This window comes from Salvelinus alpinus, chromosome 30 (assembly GCF_045679555.1).
Source record: "Salvelinus alpinus chromosome 30, SLU_Salpinus.1, whole genome shotgun sequence".
NCBI lineage: Eukaryota > Metazoa > Chordata > Actinopteri > Salmoniformes > Salmonidae > Salvelinus > Salvelinus alpinus.
The window spans coordinates 10,873,176-10,893,723 of record NC_092115.1 but is presented as its reverse complement, the minus strand read 5'-3'; the positions used below and the strand labels follow the sequence as shown (position 1 = coordinate 10,893,723).

General features: G+C 44.2%; 3 protein-coding genes across 8 annotated transcripts; all 3 read left to right on the top strand.

The window, feature by feature from the left end:
- Positions 1-8: 8 nt before the first annotated feature.
- LOC139560428 (probable flap endonuclease 1 homolog) lies at positions 9-5,802 on the top strand. Of its 2 annotated transcripts, XM_071377190.1 has the most exons (5): positions 9-390; positions 563-2,257; positions 2,770-2,901; positions 3,200-3,280; positions 3,552-5,802. In XM_071377190.1, the coding sequence occupies exons 2-4, from the start codon at positions 2,150-2,152 to the stop codon at positions 3,266-3,268; spliced, it is 309 nt and encodes a 102-aa protein (XP_071233291.1). In that variant the 5' UTR covers positions 9-390; positions 563-2,149; the 3' UTR covers positions 3,269-3,280; positions 3,552-5,802. The 2 variants fall into 2 exon arrangements, with proteins under 2 accessions (XP_071233291.1, XP_071233292.1); XM_071377191.1 differs by lacking the exon at positions 3,552-5,802 and having other exon boundaries at positions 10-390; positions 3,206-3,430.
- Positions 5,803-5,858: 56 nt separating this feature from the next.
- LOC139560425 (arf-GAP domain and FG repeat-containing protein 1-like) lies at positions 5,859-14,238 on the top strand. Of its 5 annotated transcripts, none has more exons than XM_071377179.1 (12): positions 5,859-6,177; positions 6,938-7,031; positions 7,369-7,484; positions 7,653-7,794; positions 9,684-9,840; positions 10,645-10,752; positions 11,060-11,204; positions 11,344-11,438; positions 11,527-11,595; positions 11,810-11,971; positions 12,201-12,299; positions 12,586-14,238. In XM_071377179.1, the coding sequence occupies exons 1-12, from the start codon at positions 6,011-6,013 to the stop codon at positions 12,642-12,644; spliced, it is 1,413 nt and encodes a 470-aa protein (XP_071233280.1). In that variant the 5' UTR covers positions 5,859-6,010; the 3' UTR covers positions 12,645-14,238. The 5 variants fall into 5 exon arrangements, with proteins under 5 accessions (XP_071233280.1, XP_071233279.1, XP_071233283.1 ...); XM_071377178.1 differs by having other exon boundaries at positions 11,527-11,613; XM_071377182.1 differs by having other exon boundaries at positions 11,527-11,613; positions 12,201-12,312; positions 12,585-14,238.
- A 143-nt stretch (positions 14,239-14,381) lies between these two features.
- LOC139560427 (F-box only protein 36-like) lies at positions 14,382-18,660 on the top strand. The gene is made up of 4 exons (XM_071377189.1): positions 14,382-15,675; positions 16,055-16,163; positions 17,205-17,377; positions 17,870-18,660. Exons 1-4 carry the CDS (start codon positions 15,580-15,582, stop codon positions 18,254-18,256), a joined length of 765 nt encoding a protein of 254 aa, XP_071233290.1. The 5' UTR covers positions 14,382-15,579; the 3' UTR covers positions 18,257-18,660.
- The last annotated feature ends 1,888 nt before the right edge of the window (positions 18,661-20,548 follow it).

The following is a 20,548-nucleotide window of genomic DNA, read 5'->3' as shown; positions in this document are numbered from 1 at the left end:
TTGGTGTAAAAACAAAACTTCACCCACAACTGTGTATCAAGTTGTTGGCTTTATAACTAAGAGTCAGACGAGCACAATGGGTTTTACAAAACGGACTGATTTGTTGCGCAGCAACGCACCTGGTGCCATTTCGTACAGAGAGATCTGCGATTACACGGGTAAGTGTGCATGTTTATAACGGTTAGCTGTGGGTTAGCCGAGAGTTTAGCTAACTAGCATGCAGTTCGCTCCTACTAGAATTTCCCCCTTTCATCTGTACTAATAGTATCAACTTTGACCTCTTCCATATGTGATTCATCTCATCCTAACATGTGTAATGTTACGGAGCATCCTTGCGCCCCGCCCAAGAGCTGACTAGTCTTCTCCCCAACACTGAAGCGACCAGACAAGGTATTATTCAGAAGTAGTAAACTAGCTTGTTGACCAAGTGTTAGTCAATAGATGTCCCATATCTATTGACATGGGGCACACATGGGCCTAGTTGGATGTATGATCTGCAGGTTTGCTGCTCATTGAGTTGACAGATTTGACTAATACAGTCATTTGTTTGTTTAAATTTTAGGAAAGGTCATTGCGTTGGACACCTGAACCAGTTCCTCACTGCAGTACCCAATCTTCATCTTCAGTACCCTAGGTGAGCTGTAATCTCTTACTTCTTGAGCAGTTTACCGAAACCATTGGCATAGTTGATAACGTTAAAACACTGTGGCTTTCTCTTCTCTCCTCTGCACTGATCTGAGATCACAGGATAGGTGAAAGGCAGCTGTCTACCAGCTATTTACTTTCACCTGTCCAGTTAATTCAAGCGAGTGCAGATGAAGACCGTAGCCCAGATGAAGAGGGAGTCACTTTAGGCTATTGGGATGTGTTTCTATTCTGTGTCAACTAACTCTTGAGTTGGGGGCCCTGTTTCCAACCCATGTTCCCATCTTCTCGCCCTAGTCACGTGACAGGCATGTTCTTTCACACGCTAACCATCTTGGGGCATGACATCAAGCCAGTGTTTGTGTTCGATGGGAAGCCTCCAGAGGAGAAAAGGGCTGTGTTGGTTGAGTGGCACTCTTAGAATTACAGCCGAAACCATAGCTACCTACCTCACAAAATGGCACCCTCACAAGTAGTGCAATACAGTACTTATGGTATAATTTCCCGACACATCCCATAAAATCCCTGTTTCGTTCCAGCTGGAGAAGAGCGCACCCCCAGTCGTTCAGGAACAGGTAAGAGAACATTTGGAATTCAATCACTGCGCATATCAGGGGTCTATTTACTAGGAACCAAACTGAAGCCAACAGAAGCAAACATAATGGAATGGGGCTCGACCTATCTGAATTTGTCCAATAGAAACTCGTTTTCATTGCAAAATGTTTTCCGTTTAGAGTGAACGGTTGCAGTTGAAAAGTTTTTTGTGAACAGTTGATTTTATTGGATCACATCAAGGCAATACAATCGATAAATAACAATACCCGACTTAACAACCCCTCCCATCCCCATCAAACCCCTGGCGGCCCCACCAAATCCCCAACCTCGCACAACACATAATATAAAAAACCAAAAACATACAGATAACAATAAAATATATCACAGCCAAGAATGTTTTGCAACTATGTGCTTCATTCTTGGTTTAAATGAATATACCCAAGTTTTCCGTCTCCCGGTATTGGACTTTTGACCCGTCTCTCTGTGTCTCTGTAGTGTGTCCTCAGACATGTGAGCTCCTGAAGCTTATGGGTGTGTCCATCATCCAGGTCAGTGTGCCAATCCTCTATGTAGCATGCTAACCCTGAACACACCCAGTTGACTTGAACACACACTAACCACCGCACAATGACATGTCTCCCAGCCCCCTCTATCTCACTCTCTCTCTCACTCTCTCAAGGGCCTTGGGGATGGCGAAGGAGCCCACCTGGTGAAACGGGGCACAGTAGACGTGGTGGCATCAGAAGACATGGGCACTGCCCTTTGGTGGCAATGTCCTGATCCGCCAGCTCATCCTTTGAGTCAATAACCATGTCTATACTGCTGTGGGCTTCTCCAATAGAAAAAAAGCTTTAGGACTGAGTGGCTTTCCAAGCACTTTGTGGCAAAGTATTTGTAAAAGAAGGCTATACAATTTACATTTAATTGATTTATTGGTTGAGTTATTGAAATGACTGATGACCACTTTTCTCTGTCGAATTATTCCTCTCCTCACAGTGAAGTAATTGGATACTCTCTACCCAAGCTGCTAGACATTCTGAAGATTACACATGAAGAGGTAAGACCACCCACAGCTTTTGTAATGAATGAGTCATAGGCCTTCATTACATGGTCCTAGACCTTCATTACATGGTCCTAGGCCTTCATTACATGGTCCTAGGCCTTCATTACATGGTCATAGGCCTTCATTACATGGTCATGGGCCTTCATTACATGGTCATAGGCCTTCATTACATGGTCATGGGCCTTCATTACATGGTCATAGGCCTTCATTACATGGTCCTAGGCCTTCATTACATGGTCATAGGCCTTCATTACATGGTCATAGGCCTTCATTACATGGTCATGGGCCTTCATTACATGGTCATGGGCCTTCATTACATGGTCATAGGCCTTCATTACATGGTCATAAGCTTCATGTATATATAAGCACACTATGTCCTTTGTATTGTAAGACATACAACATCATTATTTACTTGTCTCTCAAGTATGATCTCGCAACTATTGTACTCTGAAAATGCTCCCATACTCATTAACACCCCTTCTCTTTATCCTCCTAATGTCTGTCAGTTTGTGGACTTGTGTATCTTGTTAGGCTGTGACTACTGCGATAAGATTGCAGGCCTTGGCCCCAAGAGAGCGCTGACTCTGATCCAGCAGCACCGGACTATAGAGAACGTAGTACTGAACATCAACAGAAAGGTATGTTTCCTCCCTGACCACTGCTCATATTACTACAATACAATTGACTTGGAGATTTTGGTGCCAATGCGTTTGCAGAAGTCTTTTTTATAAATCCGGATTAAACATACTATTAAACCAATAATCAATGTAATTTGTTCCCACTTCACATATGATGAACATATATTAACTAATAGTTATTTAATTTTTCACCTCAGACCTCAACTCCTATGCTATGTCCCTGTCCATGGACTGTACCTAGAATAACACTATCCAACCCTTCCTCCTCCATAACCACCCTGTCCCACTGTTCTGGCAGTACCAGGACACCACCCTGACCTGGACTGAGCCGGATGAGGAGGCCCTGGTTCCGGTTTCTGTGCCATGATAAACACGTCAAGTACTGTTCTGGTCCTGTATAACGCCCTTTGGAATTAGACCAGGGGTCATAATGTATCAAGCGTCTCAGTCAGAGTACTGATCTAGGATCAGGTCCTCCCTGTCCATGTAATCTTCTTCATTGTGTTCTAAAAGCTAAAACTGAGACGTTTTTTTTTTATATGCGACCCCTTGGTGTGCACAACTCTAAATCATCTGGATCTTGCAGTGCATGTTTTATGTCCATGGTAGTAATCTAAAACGGTATTATTCCATATGTATGTGATATGTAGGGAGTACAGGGTACGCGGTCGAATGGCGAAATTCCGTGAGCGGAGAGGGTGGGCGACAAGGCAGCAGGACGGAGCAGACAAACCCGCATGGAAGAATTCTTCCGCGTTACGCAGAAAAGCCAGCAGGTCACTATTTTAATGACACCTCACCTTTTTACGGTGGGAGTACCTGCTAAACTCTATATCTCATCATAAGGCCCAGAGCTCTGTATAAAGATGGCTATATATAGAACTTCATTAGGCATTTAATCGATGCCAAATGCTTCATATACTTATTGCTTTGGAGATCCCCAGACTGTATCAACCCTTTACATTGGTCCATTGTATCCAGAACAGCTAATGTGAACAGTATGAATTGTACAGAGATTTTCACAGTTTATAACCTCATCAGGGTAGGTATGCATTCTTATTGATTGATCACCTTTCATGTATTTGTTTATATTGACTGTCTCTCTTCTTGATACTGTTGAAAACCATCTTTTCTTTTGGGTCGTGTTCAGTAGGCTCGAAACAGGAGAAAACGCTTTGAAATAGAGTGAAGGTACTACATGAACTTGTCCAATAAGAGCACAGGTTTTCCTTCTCTGTTGCATGCATAATGATTCACTACCGTGTGCCCTACTGAACACGACCCTGTACTGCTGAACTGGGAGTAGCCTGGTTGCCTAACTCTTCCTGCATTCAACAACGTCACATTGCCTTGTTTGGCAAGATAATATTCCAAGATAACCGGGTTGGCTAAAGCAGAAACAGACTGGAATCCAGACTAAACTGAAAGTGCTGTGGCACCTAACACACTTGATTCCAGGCTAAACTGAAAGTGCTGTGGCACCTAACAGACTGGATTCCAGGCTAAACTGAAAGTGACGTGGCACCTAACACACTTGATTCCAGGCTAAACTGAAAGTGACGTGGCACCTAAATCGGCCAGTGTATTTCTAGTATGTATTTAGTCATTGTGTTGTCTGAAATACCAGTCTTATCTCTCCCCTTGTAAGCCGGCTGAATCTTCCATCGCCGCCATAGGAAAGAGAGTGAGTCCAAGTGACACTGTCCTCAGATGGTGCCTGACGGTACTGCAAATGCATCCTGACTAACCAGGGGCGAGTTCGCCGATTCTGTTACAAAACATTTCATAAACAAAAGGAATTAAATGGGGAAGGACATAACTTAATTTGTCCAATAGAAACTCTCGTTTCGCAACCGTTTGGACTAATGATTCCACCCCAGCTGTCCGACAGTGAAGAGGATGCTCTAGACTGTTACCATGGTTACTCCAGTCGTTGAATAAAATAATATTTACACTTTACCGGTTGTACATGCTGTTGGTCTTTTTGACGGAAAATCCACAGGAAAGTGTTTTTTACCTGACTTTTTGTGGTGCCGGTTGGTTCTGTCGATTGTATTTTCAACGTGATGCAAAATAAGTAAACAGTAACCGAGTGTGGTCGACCGAATAACGTTTCCTCGCAATCAGCTGGAAGTGTTTGCCATTCGGTTAGGCTCGGACATATTGTGTAAGTATTTTGTCACGTGTGAATTGCACCAGTATTGAAAATGCAAACGATATAACGTTACAGACCAGCATACTGACGGTCTGGTTGATAACACTTCACTGGATATTTTGTCTCACATTCCTACCTGAAAAAGGACCATGAAGGTCTACCTGAGCATGGAGCTGTGCAGATCAACTGATCTATACACTTATTTAACTTCCGAACAATTGAGCATAAACCGATTAGTGATTCGGGACAGCGACTACCTCAGGGTCATGTTCATTAGGCACCAAGCAGAAGAAAATGCACTGAAACGGGGACAGATTAACTGGGCATGTCCAGTAGGTAATTCTCATATTATTTGTTTTCCGTTTTAAAACCTTGTGTGCCCTAATGAACACGGCCCTGGCCAACTCCCAGTGAACGAGTAAACAGGATGAGCAGAGGCGGGGACTCATTGGCGAGAACTGTGCAACCACTGTCTGTGGGGCCTTGCTTGTTCCTTCAGCCAAAACAGAAGACGATTGATTTATACTGAGGGAAGGCAAATGGGTGGACACCTGCTACCCTCAACAGTGCCACATTCTAGGCAAATTACCTTCTTATCGTGATAAACTGACAGGATCATGTCAAAGTTGAGACCAAAACTCCAAATGATGCCTTTTGGAAGAGGAGATTCTCTTAAGTCGTTGTTTTTACAAAACATAGTATGATGGTTAACATTGTATTTACTATTAAACTGTTATTCATCAATGTAATGTTGTCGAATGGTCATTGCTGCCCACCAGTAGGTGTCAGTCACGCTCCGGTTAGCTGTCTAGTACACTTGTAAACCAACGAAGAAGAAATGTGTCCGTCCCACTAGACCTCTGCAAGGTGTCTGAACCACCGCTGTCGAGGCAAGACATCCCTGCCTAGCACTGGATAAACTTCTCCCATCTTTAGCAGCCCCTTTTCTCAACCATGGCGACGAGTGCGAAGCGAAAACAAGAGGAGACGCATCTTAAGATGCTTCGGGAAATGACTAGCCAGCCCCCGAATAGGAAGTGCTTTGATTGCGACCAGCGCGGCCCGACTTATGCCAACATGACAGTGGGGTCCTTCGTCTGTACCACCTGTTCTGGCATCCTGTAAGTACTGTGTTGACCATTGTTATGCTTTTATGTGGGGTTGATTTTAAAGCAAGCTAAAGTCGTTCTTTATGGTGGTTTAGCTAATATTACTTATCAAGCTCCCCAACACCGCATGTAATGCTATCCAACGTTAGCTAAAGACTATTATTGGTTCGGCAGGGTCGCAAAGCCCGTACTTTGATGTAACGAGAGGTTTCAATTCACAATCTTTAAAAGTTCAACTAAAGTATTGTTTGTGCCGAAAATAGTTGTCTCAAGGTTAGTGTGTGTGTGATGGTTGCTGATAAAAGGCGTATTTGCCCAGTGTGTCAAAACAGCACGTCACTGTACGCCGGCGAAACTCTTGCCCAACCTCGGCTCTTTCCCAATCCAAGTTTATCTATACCGTAAGGGTAGTTTGGGACATCCGTTGCTCACTCCTATAGTAGTTGTATATAGTATTGCCCTAGGCAGAAATGGTCGCATTTTGTTGCTTGCCAAACACTTATAGAATACCTGAAGTGGGTCAAGTAATTCAAATGCATATGGTTTAGAGACCACAATAGGAAGGGACTACTGACAAAAGCACAACTGATGCGAAAACGGATCATCTCACTCCATATGTGAAGGCTAAGCACATTAAAACATTTTAGCTGTGAGTGTATAGTCATGTTGTGCCTGGTCATTGTAAAATTATTGACACAGAATGCATACTCACCAATTGTTCCCCTCTGCTATCGTTACCCCCCCCCCCCCCCCCCCCACACACACACTCTAGAAGAGGCCTGAATCCCCCCCACAGAGTGAAGTCCATCTCTATGACCACCTTCACACTACAGGAAATTGAATTCTTACAGAAACACACCAACGAGGTACTGACATTAATTAATGTAATGTACTATGAAATGTGTTCTTCAAACCTAGTCCTGGGGATCCGGGGTGAATGCAGGCTTTTATTCCAGCCTAGCACTAACACATCGTATTCATTCAAAGGCATTGATGATTAGCTTAGTCAGATGTGTTAGTATTGAGAATGAAATCCTGCTGACCCTGTGAGTCCCCAGGACCAGTATTGAAGAACAGTGGATTATTGTCTTTGTGCATGTCTGCCTCCTCATGTCTGCCGTCTGAGTTTTTCTATCTCAAGGGAGTTTATTGGCATTTCTCTTTTTCCTTTCTCTCCCCCTTCCCCACACACTTTCTATCTAGGTTTGTAAATACATCTGGTTGGGGCTGTACGATGACAAGACATTAGTTGTTCCAGACTTCCGCGAACCACAGAAAGTAAAAGAATTCCTCCAGGAAAAATATGAGAAGAAAAGATGGTGAGGAGCTTCACTCTTTTGCTTTCTATCGAGTTAACGGGATATCTCAAAAAGTAGAGATCCTCCAGTTTCTATTGTGATATATTCAGGGGTGAAATTGGAGGAAAAATCACTCTCAGTTCCAGCAATTCCCTGGATGTATTTTTCTTTATGCTTGTGTGCACACAGGTACGTCCCTCCAGACCAGGCGAGGACAGTAGCCATGGCCCAGGCCTCCAAGTCGGGCTCCTCAGCCAGCAGCACAACCAGCACCCCGGAGGTCCAGCCCCTGAAAACCCTGCAGCTCAACAAGACCCCCCCAACACGTCAGGTATTGCTTCTACCTGCTTTCTTAACATATTATTTTATTTTTATTTTTTATTTAACCAGGTTGTAAATGAGAACTTGTTCTCAATTTTCCTATTGCGACCTGGCCAAGATAAAGCAAAGCAGTTCGACACATACAACAACACAGAGTTACACATGGAGTAAAACAAACATACTACATAATACAGTAGAAAAATTAGTCTATATACAATGTGAGCAAATGAGGTGAGGTAAAGGCAAAAAAAAAGGCCATGGTGGCGAAGTAAATACAATATAGCAAGTAAAACACTGGAATGGTATTTTTGCAGTGGAAGAATGTGCAAAGTAGAAATAGAAATAATGGGGTGCAAAAGAGCAAAAATAAATAAATACAGTAGGGGAAGAGGTAGTTGTTTGGGCTAAATTATAGATGGGCTATGTACAGGTGCGGTAATCTGTGAGCTGCACTGACAGCTGGTGCTTAAAGCTAGTGAGGGAGATAAGTGTTTCCAGTTTCAGAGATTTTTGTAGTTCGTTCCAGTCATTGGTAGCAGAGAACTGGAAGGAAAGGCGGGCAAAGGAGGAATTGGCTTTGGGGGTGACCAGAAAGATATACCTGCTAGAGCGCGTGCTACAGGTGGGTGCTGCTATGGTGACCAGTGAGCTGAGATAAGGTGGGGCTTTACCTAGCATAGACTTGTAGATAAACTGTAGACAGTGGGTTTGGCGACGAGTATGAAGCAAGGGCCAACCAACGAGAGCATACAGGTCGCAATGGTGGGTAGTATATGGGGCTTTGGTGACAAAAACGGATGGCACTGTGATAGACTGCATCCAATTTATTGAGTAGGGTATTGGAGTCTATTTTGTAAATGACATCGTCGAGGATCGGTAGGATGGTCAGTTTTACGAGGGTATGTTTGGCAGCATGAGTGAAGGATGCTTTGTTGCGAAATAGGAAGCCAATTCTAGATTTAACTTTGGATTGGAGATCTTTGATGTGAGTCTGGAAGGAGAGTTTACAGTCTAACCAGACACCTAGGTATTTGTAGTTGTCCACATATTCTAAGTCAGGACCGTCCAGATTAGTGATGCTGGACGTTCGGGCAGGTGCAGGCAGCGATCGGTTGAAGAGCATGCATTTAGTTTTACTTGTATTTAAGAGCAGTTGGAGGCCACGGAAGGAGAGTTGTATGGCATTGAAGCTCGTCTGGAGGATTGTTAACAGTGTCCAAAGAAGAGCCAGAAGTATATAGAATGGTGTCGTCTGCGTAGAGGTGGATCAGAGACTCACCAGCAGCAAGAGCGACATCATTGATGTATACAGAGAAGCGAGTCGGCCCAAGAATTGAACCCTGTGGCACCCCCATAGAGACTGCCAGAGGCCCGGACAACAGGCCCTCCGATTTGACACACTGAACTCTATCAGAGAAGTAGTTGGTGAACCAGGCGAGGCAATCATTGAGAAACCAACGCTATCGAGTCTGCCGATGAGGATGTGGTGATTGACAGAGTCGAAAGCCTTAGCCAGGTCAATGAATAAGGCTGCACAGTATTGTTTTTTATCGATGGTGGTTAAGATATCATTTAGGACCTTGAGCGTGGCTGAGGTGCACCCATGACCAGCTCTGAAATATGGCATAATAAATTTCAGGCTGATGTGCTTTTGAGTCATTTCCAAACAAATGATGAAATACATTTTATGCTGATGCCCTTTTAGCCATTTCATAACTTGGTCTAGTCATATAAGTCAATGGGTGCAACCCAAAATGTCCCCAGTTACTTGTTTTTCTAAATGACCTATCTTTTTTTTGTGCTTTGAACTGCAGGCACTTTAAGATTCTTTGAAAAGCACTATATACGTTGATAAATTGTTATTAATTATTCCTCATGGTCTCTCTCTCCCTCCGCCAGTCCCCGATGGTGGTTCGCTCCCTGGCCCATCCCATAGTTCAGGAGAAGAAGATTGACCTCCTTACGGACCTGGGTGGAGACATCTTTGCCGCTCTGCCCTCTCAGGCTACCAGCAACGCCAATTTTGCCAACTTTGCGAATTTCCCCAGCCAATCAGGTAATGAGCCAATCAGGTTTCCCTAGCCAACCAGGTTCCCAAGACAATCTAGTAATGAGTGCGATTGGCCTTCACTCAAACTCCCAGGGGCAAATCCTAACTTCCATTTAGGTTGAATTTTCACTTAGTCATGCGTGGATGTTAATGGGAGACTAAGTGAAATTTGTATTTAAAGCAGCAATCAGCAGTGGAAACAATAACAGACTATTGTTTTGTTATAAAGGTGATGGATAGGGCTGGAGAAATGTAACCACTCTCAAATTCATAGACCACTATGGATGGACTGACCATCCATGATATCAAAAATGTAGTTTTAACCATGTTTAGAGGCTTTTTAGTGTTTGTTTACATTTACTTTGTTTACAAACATTGGAGTAAAACAAGCTTATATTTTGGGTTCTGATGAAGTACGACAGTTGAACTAAGCTCATGAGGCATTTATAAGTTATATTTTTCAAGAATCAATGGGTACATTTTAATTCATTCATTAGTCCAAAAATGTATGTAGCAACTGCAGATTGACCCTTTTTAAGTTGGATTTAGACGTCGCCCAACATTGAGTAGATTTGAATGATTTGTCTTCAAGGAGTCAAAATGAAATAAATCTCGAGTTCAATGCAAATGAGGAGTTAAGAAGAGTAAAACTGTGAATGTGCCTAAGCAGGTACACAAGTCATTATAATGTTGTTTGTGTGTTAAATCATTGTCATTTGCTGCTCCTCCCATTGTCAGGGTTTTACCGTCACGCCATTCCTCATTCCTCACATTGGCAGGGTTTTGTGTTTCCTCCTCTGTGGTTTGCAGTGACTCAGGTTAACTCAAACGCCGACTTTGCCAACTTTGAGGGGTTTGGCAACTCTGGAGTACCTTCACATTTCAGGACCTCATCCCCCTCTCAGTCGTTTGCGTCAGGTACCGCCGGGTCCCATTCTCATACATACCCTCTCATTTACATTATTTAATTGCCGCAGTGAATTATTGTAATGTTTGTTTGTGTCAATTAATCCCATAAGGGATGGGTTGCCTATTGGTGGTTTGACACGAAAATGAAATGTCATTTCATTCATTATCTCTGTTCCAAGCCCAACAGGGGAACAGGTTAGCTTGTTTTTATCATACCATGTGTGCCTCTTTCTTTAGTGTTTGTGTCCATGTCCTTTCTCCTGTGTGTGAATGTGTGTATATTGACCCCTGTGTATGTCTCTCTCGCTCACTGTAGGGCGAGGTGTCCCAGTGCCGTCAGTGGCTGGTGCTGTACCGGCCCAATCCCAGCTGGGCACGTCGGCAGAGGACCGCTACGCTGCTCTGGCTGAGCTGGACAACGAGTTGAGCTCCTCTGCCCCCACAGGGAGTAGTGTCCAGGGGTGAGAGACAGACACCACTCCAAAATGTGGCACTAAAAACACATTTTTAGCCTTTGCCTTTAGATCTCCTTAAATTAAAAAATAAAAATTAAATTGTGGTTCAATGAGCTAAGAAATGTATTCATGTTCTGTATTTAAGTGAATCTAGGAATATGTTTGGCGCTGTGTTGGGAACCTCGCCTGCCCAGACTCAGCCAGTCTTGCCCAACATGCATGTGCAGCAAGGCTTTGGAGGTGAGTGGATTGTTACACCTACAGTATTTTCTAAAATGGTTGACTCTCAAACATAATGAAAGCATAATGTAATTTCCTGTTGTTTCAGCCGTCTCGTCCAATAACCCATTTGTTGCTGCTGCCCCGGATATGGCCACCAACCCCTTCCAGACCAATGGTATAGCACCGGCCGCAGGTGTGTTTGTGTGAGCACATGAAAGTGCATACATACATACATATCAAGCGTGTGTTTGGGACTCAGCCAGTTGTCTCTCTTTGTCTGAAATAGTGTTTTGAAATCAGTAGATCCTGTACATTGAAAGGTTAGTTTGTGTTTGCCACTGTGTTCATGTTACTCACTCTGCCCCTTCCCATCTCTCTGTGTATCCTAGCCTCGTTTGGCACAGGCTCTATGAGTATGCCTGCTGGCTTTGGGAATGCCTCCTCTTACTGCCTCCCAACCAGTTTTAGTGGGACCTTCCAGCAGCCCTTCCCTGGCCAGGTCCCCTGCCCTTACCCCCAGCCGGGGGCCTACCAACCCCAACAACCCAATGGTAAGTAGTGTAGTTTCAATCACAATATAGTTTGGCCATAACATTAAAGCTGTCATTTCCAAAACAATTTTTGTGCTGTGACTTTTCTTGTGACCCTACACTATAAACAAATATCATGTTTCTGGCTAGTATCCACTCTGCAACTAAATAGCCATCATTCCACTATTTGGGAACCTAATTGGTAAAGAAACCATTAAGCCTTAATCAGTTTTTTTCTCTGCATTGACAGGTCCTGGTGGATATACAGTCTATGGACAGACCAAGCCCTCCATGACCCCCTTTGGGCAGCCCATGGCTGGTCCTGGGATGACCAATAACCCATTTATGGGGAGTATTTAATAGTGTGTATGTTTCCAGATCATGTCGAAGAATGTTTTGTGGTCTTTGATTTGTAATACAAGTGTGAAACACTTTGTGCCTGACTTTGACCAACAAAATGCAAGTCCGAACACATACAATTTACTTACACACATTCAACTTCTGCATGGGTCCAATTTAAAAACGCATCTATGCGCCCTCTCTCTCTCTCTGCTAACTTCATGGATGAATGTTTGGAAGTCATGCTGATGGTCATGTATTTTACAATATTGATTAACCCTTTGTCTCCAACCAGGCGGGAGCCCCGGCAGGATCCTACCCCTCTGGAAGCTCCAACACCAACCCCTTCCTGTAGCGCGCCTCCCTCCCCGTCGTCACCACCAGAGGGCAGCATGCAGCACCTATTCAATGTACCGGCTCAGTCACAGCTTGTGATGTGACAGTACATTTCTGAAACTCTGAATTCAAGATTTTCTTAACTATGTTTACGACACTATGAAGAACTATGGGATCGGGGACTGCCCTGGAACTATGCCCTGGGACTTATACGTTCTTTATACATATATTTTGTAGTTTATTATGTTTGACAGTTATTGTGCATGTCGGCATTTGTAATCACGTTTAAAATACATGTTATGTATAATTAGGACTTGACGTGACCGGACGACATTGTGCTGACGCCACTACAATGTTTCTACCAGTGGGTTTATATGATAACTAACATGGTTGTATACAACAAGTCTAGGAGGGAACTGAGGTGACAAAGATTTTCTCATCGGGAAACGATGACGATTAGATGTTGGTGAAGAATCAGGCTGGTGAATGAGGTAGCACCGATGGTCATATTCACTATCATTTAAAGAATTCTGTGTTAAAGAAACAATCTATTGTGTAGTGGTTTCAATTGGCATGACGCCTCTGCCTGCAGTTATGGTGTTCGGGAAAGGGATTTTTATTTGGTGCATGATTAATACCACTATTACTTGGGGTGCAACCTGGGGTGCGTTCAGCAGAGTACAAGATTGTGGAGCAGGACCCCCCCCCCCCAAAAAAAAAAGAATCCTAGATTTTACCCAAACAAAGAAATTAAGAAAGTTAAAGCTCATTTACTGCATTTATACAATTTATAAACTCTAAAATGCTATTTGAAGAACAGCAAAAACAAGCTTAAATGACCCCTGCCATTATCACAGTGGTTGCTGTAGCTTCATTCACCTCAGTCGGCCTACAAACACAGCCTATTAGCTATACGATTAGCCGCTACACATTAACTCACATTAACTCAGCACCGGGATTACAAACTAGAAATTAATACGTACAGAGGGATCTGTTAACAGAAAAAGGGTTTTTAGTAACAAAAGATAAACAAGAAAAATGTTGCTTTACATACATTTTCTTGTTGCAGTTTTAAAGCTAATTTCCTGCTATTGTACACATTTTGCCATGACTCATGCCATGTTAATAGGACACGTGCCCAGTTGGTAATTCAACCATGATTACTACAAGTTTAGATAGCTGGCTAGACTAATGAGACCCATTTACCAATCCCCCCAAAAATGTGTGAGTGACATGAGGACAACTGCTGATGCACAACCAAGTTTTTAAATTGCACCTTGTGTATTTTACTATTCTACCTAGCAACAGTAAGTGGAGACCCCGAGTCGGTTCGTACATTTTTTTTTTTTAAATAAATGTTTTATTTTTTTAATTGTAAAGAATGACCGAGGTCCGGACCATTATACCTCAGTGTCCGGACCTCGGTGTCTTCATATGTAGCTACGGCCCTGCGCAGGTGTGTAAAAACACATGACAAGTTTGTATTTATTTGGAGAGATGGTTAACTTGTGCCCCCCCAATCACTTTTAATTAATGGAATTGTGTTACTCGCGTTACAGTAATACGTAAGTCAATGTGTACATGTATAAATATATTAAAGATTTTTAACTGCAGTTTGCGCTTGATTCTCATTTAGAATTTGAGGTTAAAATCTACAGTGAACAAAAATATAATCGCAACATGTAAAGTGTTGGTCCAATGTTTCATGAGCTGAAATAAAAGATCCCAGTAGTGTTCCATATGCACAAAAAGCTTATTTCTCTAAAATGTTGTACACAAATTTGTTCACATCCCTGTTAGTGAGCATTTCTCCTTTGCCAAGATAATCCATCCACCTGACAGGTGTGGCATATCAAGAAGCTGATTAAACAGCATGATCATTACACAAGTGCAACTTGTGCTGGGGTCAAAAGGACACTATAATATAACTTTTTGTCACACAACGCCACAGATGTCTCTAGTTTTAAGGGAGTGCAGTTGGCATGCAGACTGCAGGAATGTCCACCAGAGCTGTTGCCAGATAATTGAATGTTCCTTTCTCTACCATAAGCTGCCTCAAATGTCATTTTAGAGAATTTGGCAGTATGTAGAACCGGCCTCATAACCACAGACCACGTGTATGGTGTCGTGTTGGCGAGCGGTTTGCTGATGTCAACATTGTGAACAGAGTGCCCCATGGTGGGGTTATGGTATGGGCAGGCATAAACTATGGACAACGAGCACAATGCATTTGCATGAGATCCTGAGGCCCATTGTCATGCCTTTCATCCGCTGCCATCACCTCATGTTTCGGGATGATAATGCACGGTCCCATGTCGCAAGGATCTGTACACAATTCCTGGAAGCTGAAAATGTCCCTGTTCTTCCGTGGCCTGCATACTCACCAGACATGTCACCCATTGAGCATGTTTGGGATGCTCTAGAGTCTAGATCGACGTGTACGACAGTGTTCAGGTTCCTGCCAATATTCAACAACTTTGCACAGCCATTGACGAGGAGTGGGACAACATTACACAGGCCACAATCAACAGCCTGATCAACTCTATGATGGTCACAACAAATACTGACTGGTTTTCTGATCCATGCCCCTACCTTTTTTTCTCTGTATTTTCAGTCATATGAAATCCAAAGATTGGGGCCTAATGAATTTATTTCAATTGACTGATTTCATTATATGATCTGTAACTCAGTAAAATTGTATTCACTATAGCTCTTTATGATGAAATGTTTTCATTGACTCAAGTACCAGGAAAACTTAGCTTTTCATTTATACACAGCTGCAAAAGTGACTTCAAAACCAAGAAGATGTTGTAAATTTTTGCATTTGTTACATTGTAGCATGTTGCGGCAGGAAGGAATATTGCAGCAGGAGGGGTTTCGTTACATTCTAGCACGGTGGAAATGAATTTAACGAACCATTTCGTTGCCATGGCAACCCAAACCAAGCGTCCAAAATGTCGACTTTGCTGGGGAAAAGTTTATTTGAAGTCAGTGGTCAAGGACCTGCACCCAATAAAGACTTCTTCCAATTTTCTGTTACCAAGACAGAGGTAAATCTTTTCGTGTTATGTCCTCTCTAAAATGTAAAGTATTTAGAACATTTTTTCTTAGACATTTCTTAGCTAGCCATTTACTGCCTTGCCCTTTCATTCTCTAACGCTACAGTAATCTTTCAATCTTAGTTTAGCTAACGCGTTAGCTAGCTATAATAACGTACATGTCAGTAACGTTAACGTTAGACACATAGCAATATAATCTAGTAGTAGCTTGCTCGGCTAACTAACAAATAAGGCTATGCCAGAAAGCTTGCAACTAATAGTTAAAAGTAAATAGCACTCGTAACAAATAGTCAGCAAAGCAATTTATCTAGCTAAATTGTTCTAAGTAAATACTGTAATACCACTTGCTCTGCAATACTCATATTTTCAGGTTATTTGGAGATGGTGGAAGATTTCTTTGAGAAGAGATGGTAGGAACACAAAGCCAGGAGAACTGAGGGAGTCTCACAGTGACTACTTGGATAACAGCCTGCTTCAGAGTAAGGTGCCCAGTGTAGCCCTCAGCCCACCTGCTCAACTTACAGCCCAACAGCTCACTAATAGCAATATAGATAATAGCGTAAATGCCCAAAATAACCCTATGCCCTCGAATGAAGCGAATTACCTTGCTAAAAATGACTGCTTTGATTGTAACCCAATCAACCCCTAATTAAATGATACTATTCCAGGCGGCTAGTCGGCAGTTCCCACATGATTTAGGTTCACAGGTGTGTCAGAAGGGTAGTTCCCAGGAGGGCAGAGGTTGTAGAGGCAATGGCCTAGACCAGGGCTCTCCAACCCTGTTCCTGGAGAGCTACCCTTCTGTAGGTTCTCACTCCAACCCAGACACTGGAGAGCTACTGTCCTGTAGGTTAACTCCAACCCTGTTCCTGGAGAGCTACCCTTCTGTAGGTTTTAACTCCAACCCTGTTCCTGGAGAGCTACTGTCCTGTAGGTTTACACTCCTGAAAATGTACAGGAAGGTAACTCTCCAGGAACAGGATTGGAGACCCTTGGTGTAGAGATTGTGTCCATTCACGGGTGTTGCGTTTTTTTAAGCATCTTTTACTAGAAAGACTTGAAATCGCCTAGTTGCTAGGTCAGAGAGATTGGGAGAATCTCAAAACCCATTGGAGATGGTCAGAGGGGAGGGAGCTCTGACTTTCTCATCCAATGGGGTTTGAGAAGGAGAGGGGACGTGAGGAGTCAAGGAAATGCAATTGAGATTCTCCCATGGTCTACTGCCCTTGTAACGGACTTTGGCTAGGTTGGGCACAGCACACAAAAAAGTTAAGCAACGTCCCCATTGGTGAGCATGGGGCTAAGTGACTCTGTTGACAGGTGCTGTCTGTGTGATCAAGTAGAGGTTGCTGAGGGGAGGACGGCTCATAATAATGGCTGGAATGGAGTCAGTGGAATGGTATCAAACACATCAACGACGTGGTTTCCATCTGGTTGATACCATTCCGTTGACTCCATTCCAGCCATTATTATGAGCCGTCCTCCCCTCAGCAGCCTCCTCTGGTGTGATGGTTTCCTAGGTCAGGTGAGTGTGGTGTTTGGCCCACGGATCCTTCAGTACAGCCAGGCACTATGTCAGGGCCACTATGACTACCTGGAGCGTCTGCCCGACCCCCTGCTTCTCCACATCCTGACCCATCTGGAACTGGAGGACGTGGCACGGCTTGGACACACCTCACACAGGTTCAGGAAGGTGAATAGACCCACTCTGTCTGTGTGAGACTCGGTGCATGCATGTACTGTAGACAGTATTACTGCCTATTTATTTTTATTTTTTTACCTTCATTTAACTAGGTAAGTCAGTTAAGAACAAATTCTTATTTACAATGACGGCCTACCCCGGGCAAACCCTCCTCTAATCCTGACGACGCTGGGCCAATTGTGCGCCCCTATGCGACCCCCGATCACGGTCGGTTATGATACAACCCGGAGTCAAACCCTGTGATGTAGACTGTTTACTGCCTTTGATGTAGACTGTATGTGAATCCTTATGTAACTACATGGACATATCTGACTGTAGTTATGTGTTTTCCATATTCATATTTCCATATTCTGTTGGTTTATTTTCTGTAGTGAATCTGTTGTTTTTGTTTGTGGTTTAAACCTCTGGTGAGTTAACTGACTGAATGATTGACCACAAACTCTGGTCTATGTCCCTAACCACTGTTCCCTGTGTGTCTGTCAGCTGTGTCGTTCGGAGGAGTTCTGGGAGCAAGCGGTGCGCGGCCACTGCGGCTCCGTGTCGGCCGAGGTGGAGGTCCTGGCCCTGGAGCTGGGCTGGAAGAGCGTCTTCTTCACCAGCAAGCTGCAGCTGCAGAAACAGATCAGCCGCAGGAGGAAGAGGAGCCAGAAGCTACTCTGTACAGACCCGGAGCGCTATGATGTGGACACAATGGTGGAGCGCAGTGAGGACCCAGAGAGCCGCGCTGCAGATATAGAGCCAGGTTCTGAGTCAGACCCTGGGCCGGAGCAGCTCTGTACAGACATGCAGCTCTGTGGGGTGATTGCGGGCCAGGGTCGTGGTGTGGCACAGGGGGACTGGAGCTCTGATTCAGGGAGCTCACTTAAATGACGTTTGTTTTATCTTTACACTCTAAATAGGATCCTTGAGGTTTCCATGCAGAGAAATAGAGGACGGCTTGATCTCGGGTGGAGACAGTACAAGTCGTTTTTGATACAAATATGATGACTGTTGAATGTTTGTTGAATTCATGTTAGTTATGCTTCTTGTCTTTCAATCAGTACAGTGGCTGTGTTGTGTTGGAAGACAGTTTGTCTCATAGACTGTTGCCTGGCAGCAAAGGATGTTGGGGCAATGGCTGGAGATGTTAATATGCATTTTTAATTGCTGTTGCGTTGTGTTGTACATGTGCCATAATCTTTTTCCTTTTACATTTTTGCACGAGCAGGACAATACCATTCAGTGGAATGATTCAGGGAGGCCACGTTTGGTAAAAATAAAAGGATTAAAACCTGCCAGCTGTGTTCTCATAACAATTTTCTTCCTATTTGATATTGTTTTGTAAATATATATTATGTATTTTTACAATGTTTAAAATATAACAATATTTTAAACATGCTCATGACTTAAACCTACAGTATATTCTATATTAAATCCTTATCTCAGCTAAATAACTTGAGGACCAAAGGGTTCAATCATTTTAACATCCTTCTAGTTAATAATAGGGAAAGTGTTCAGTCTGATCTCCACTCATGGACCTTCACAGTCACTAGCGACAAACCCTCCTGGTGCAGGTCAGATGTCCACACACACACACTCAGCATAGCACACACACCTAGGAGCACAATAAATTGCTCCACCTACTGTTAAATATTGAATTTTGCTATGCTGAGAGGCAGGTGTTGACTCTCAGAACAGTCTATTCCACTAAACCCACAGATTAGGAGGCAGTCGATAAAGAATCTGTAACTAAATGCATGCCGGTGGTGACACGTGACAGAAAATAGAGGCAAAGATATAGGTCACAGTTACCTGAAGCAAAGGGCTAGCAGCCACAGTAGAGACACCCATATGGTAGATGTTGGCACCATTAACTTGGTTTTGCAAATTCCAAATTTAGTTTTCACCCCTGTGACCTGCCAGAATCAGCAGAAGCGATGTCCAATGACTCCAACTATGATGTGGCAGTGGAACAGAATACAGGTAAGATTTGGCCATTTTTTTCTGCTGTTTTTCCTCCCTGTAATTTTTCTTTCATCTCAACCTATGAGTTTGCTCTATCTTGGGTTTACAGTCATTGTATTGTCATTGACGTCCTATGTGGTTTATCAAAGTATCAAAATAATCTCACTCATGCCTTTATGTGGTTTAACTTCACATGATATTTCTCAGGGTTTCTGTGTCTTTCCTCTACTCAGGCCTTTTAAATGCTACTATATCTGGGGATGACGTAGGGCTGCTGGACACAGTGAAAGTGTGTGTCCACGGGGGCATCTTCCTGACCACCTTCTTCTTTACCTACCTCATTGTGGTGACAGTGTTCCACACAGCCGAGCTGCGCCGCAATGTCCGCTTCGTTCTGCTGTGCCAGCACTGTGCCTGTGTGACCAGCTTCAACGCCGTGGGCACCGTCCTGCACGGCCGCCGCGCCCTCCGCGTGCCCATCAACCGCCTGACCTGCTGGGTCCTTTTTGACTTCCAGGTGGCTCTAGGCTGTGGCATGGGCATCACTCTCACCCTCATGGCCCTCAACACCTGTCTGTCCATCCTGCGGCCGCTCCACTACTCAACGCTGGTGCGTCGCATTCATCTTCCGTCATGGTGCTGGCTTGGTTCGTGGCCCTGCTCAACCCGGTTCTGTTCACTGTCCTGGCCTGCGCCCAGTCCTCTTGGGCCTATGTGGTGGAGCTGGACCCCGTGTGCTCCACCACGCTGGAGAGTCCTGCGTCTCGGTTCAGCAGGCTGGCGCTGGTGGTGTTATTGGTACTGCTCATCATGACCAGCTACGTGCTCATCTACATGGAGGGCTGCCGGGCGGGGCATTTCTCCCGCTCCAACAGCAGCGGGCGCCGCACCATCCTGATCCACATGCTACAGATGATCCTGTACCTGCTCCCTCTGGTGCCCATCATCACCAGGTGGAAGCACAATATGGCCGCCACAGTGACCAACTTCGTGGTGTTCCAAGTGGGGCAGGCAATCAGCCCCGTGGTGTACGGCCTGCGTTGCCGGGAACTCCGGGAGCAGCTTCCCCGCTTCCTCCCCTGCTGGACAAAAGTTTTCCAGACCTGCAGCGGCACCACAGACCGCTCTAGTACCAAGACCCCCACTCAGCACTGGAACTGCAATGATCTCCAGAACCGCGACTAGTACAGGGACTGTAACCAGCGCAAAGACCACACT

Bases quoted from the DNA above. Each gene is read 5' to 3' on its own strand.
- LOC139560428 (XM_071377190.1), top strand. From the start codon at position 2,150: ATGACTGATGACCACTTTTCTCTGTCGAATTATTCCTCTCCTCACAGT. The intron at 2,258-2,769 runs GTAAGACCACCC...AATGTCTGTCAG, and splicing joins TGAAGATTACACATGAAGAG to TTTGTGGACTTGTGTATCTT. The intron at 2,902-3,199 runs GTATGTTTCCTC...CTGTTCTGGCAG, and splicing joins TACTGAACATCAACAGAAAG to TACCAGGACACCACCCTGAC.
- LOC139560425 (XM_071377178.1), top strand. From the start codon at position 6,011: ATGGCGACGAGTGCGAAGCGAAAACAAGAGGAGACGCATCTTAAGATG. The intron at 7,485-7,652 runs GTGAGGAGCTTC...GTGTGCACACAG, and splicing joins AAATATGAGAAGAAAAGATG to GTACGTCCCTCCAGACCAGG. The intron at 11,205-11,343 runs GTGAGAGACAGA...TCTGTATTTAAG, and splicing joins ACAGGGAGTAGTGTCCAGGG to TGAATCTAGGAATATGTTTG.
- LOC139560427 (XM_071377189.1), top strand. From the start codon at position 15,580: ATGTCGACTTTGCTGGGGAAAAGTTTATTTGAAGTCAGTGGTCAAGGA. The intron at 15,676-16,054 runs GTAAATCTTTTC...TCATATTTTCAG, and splicing joins TTTCTGTTACCAAGACAGAG to GTTATTTGGAGATGGTGGAA. The intron at 16,164-17,204 runs GTAAGGTGCCCA...ATGGTTTCCTAG, and splicing joins GGATAACAGCCTGCTTCAGA to GTCAGGTGAGTGTGGTGTTT.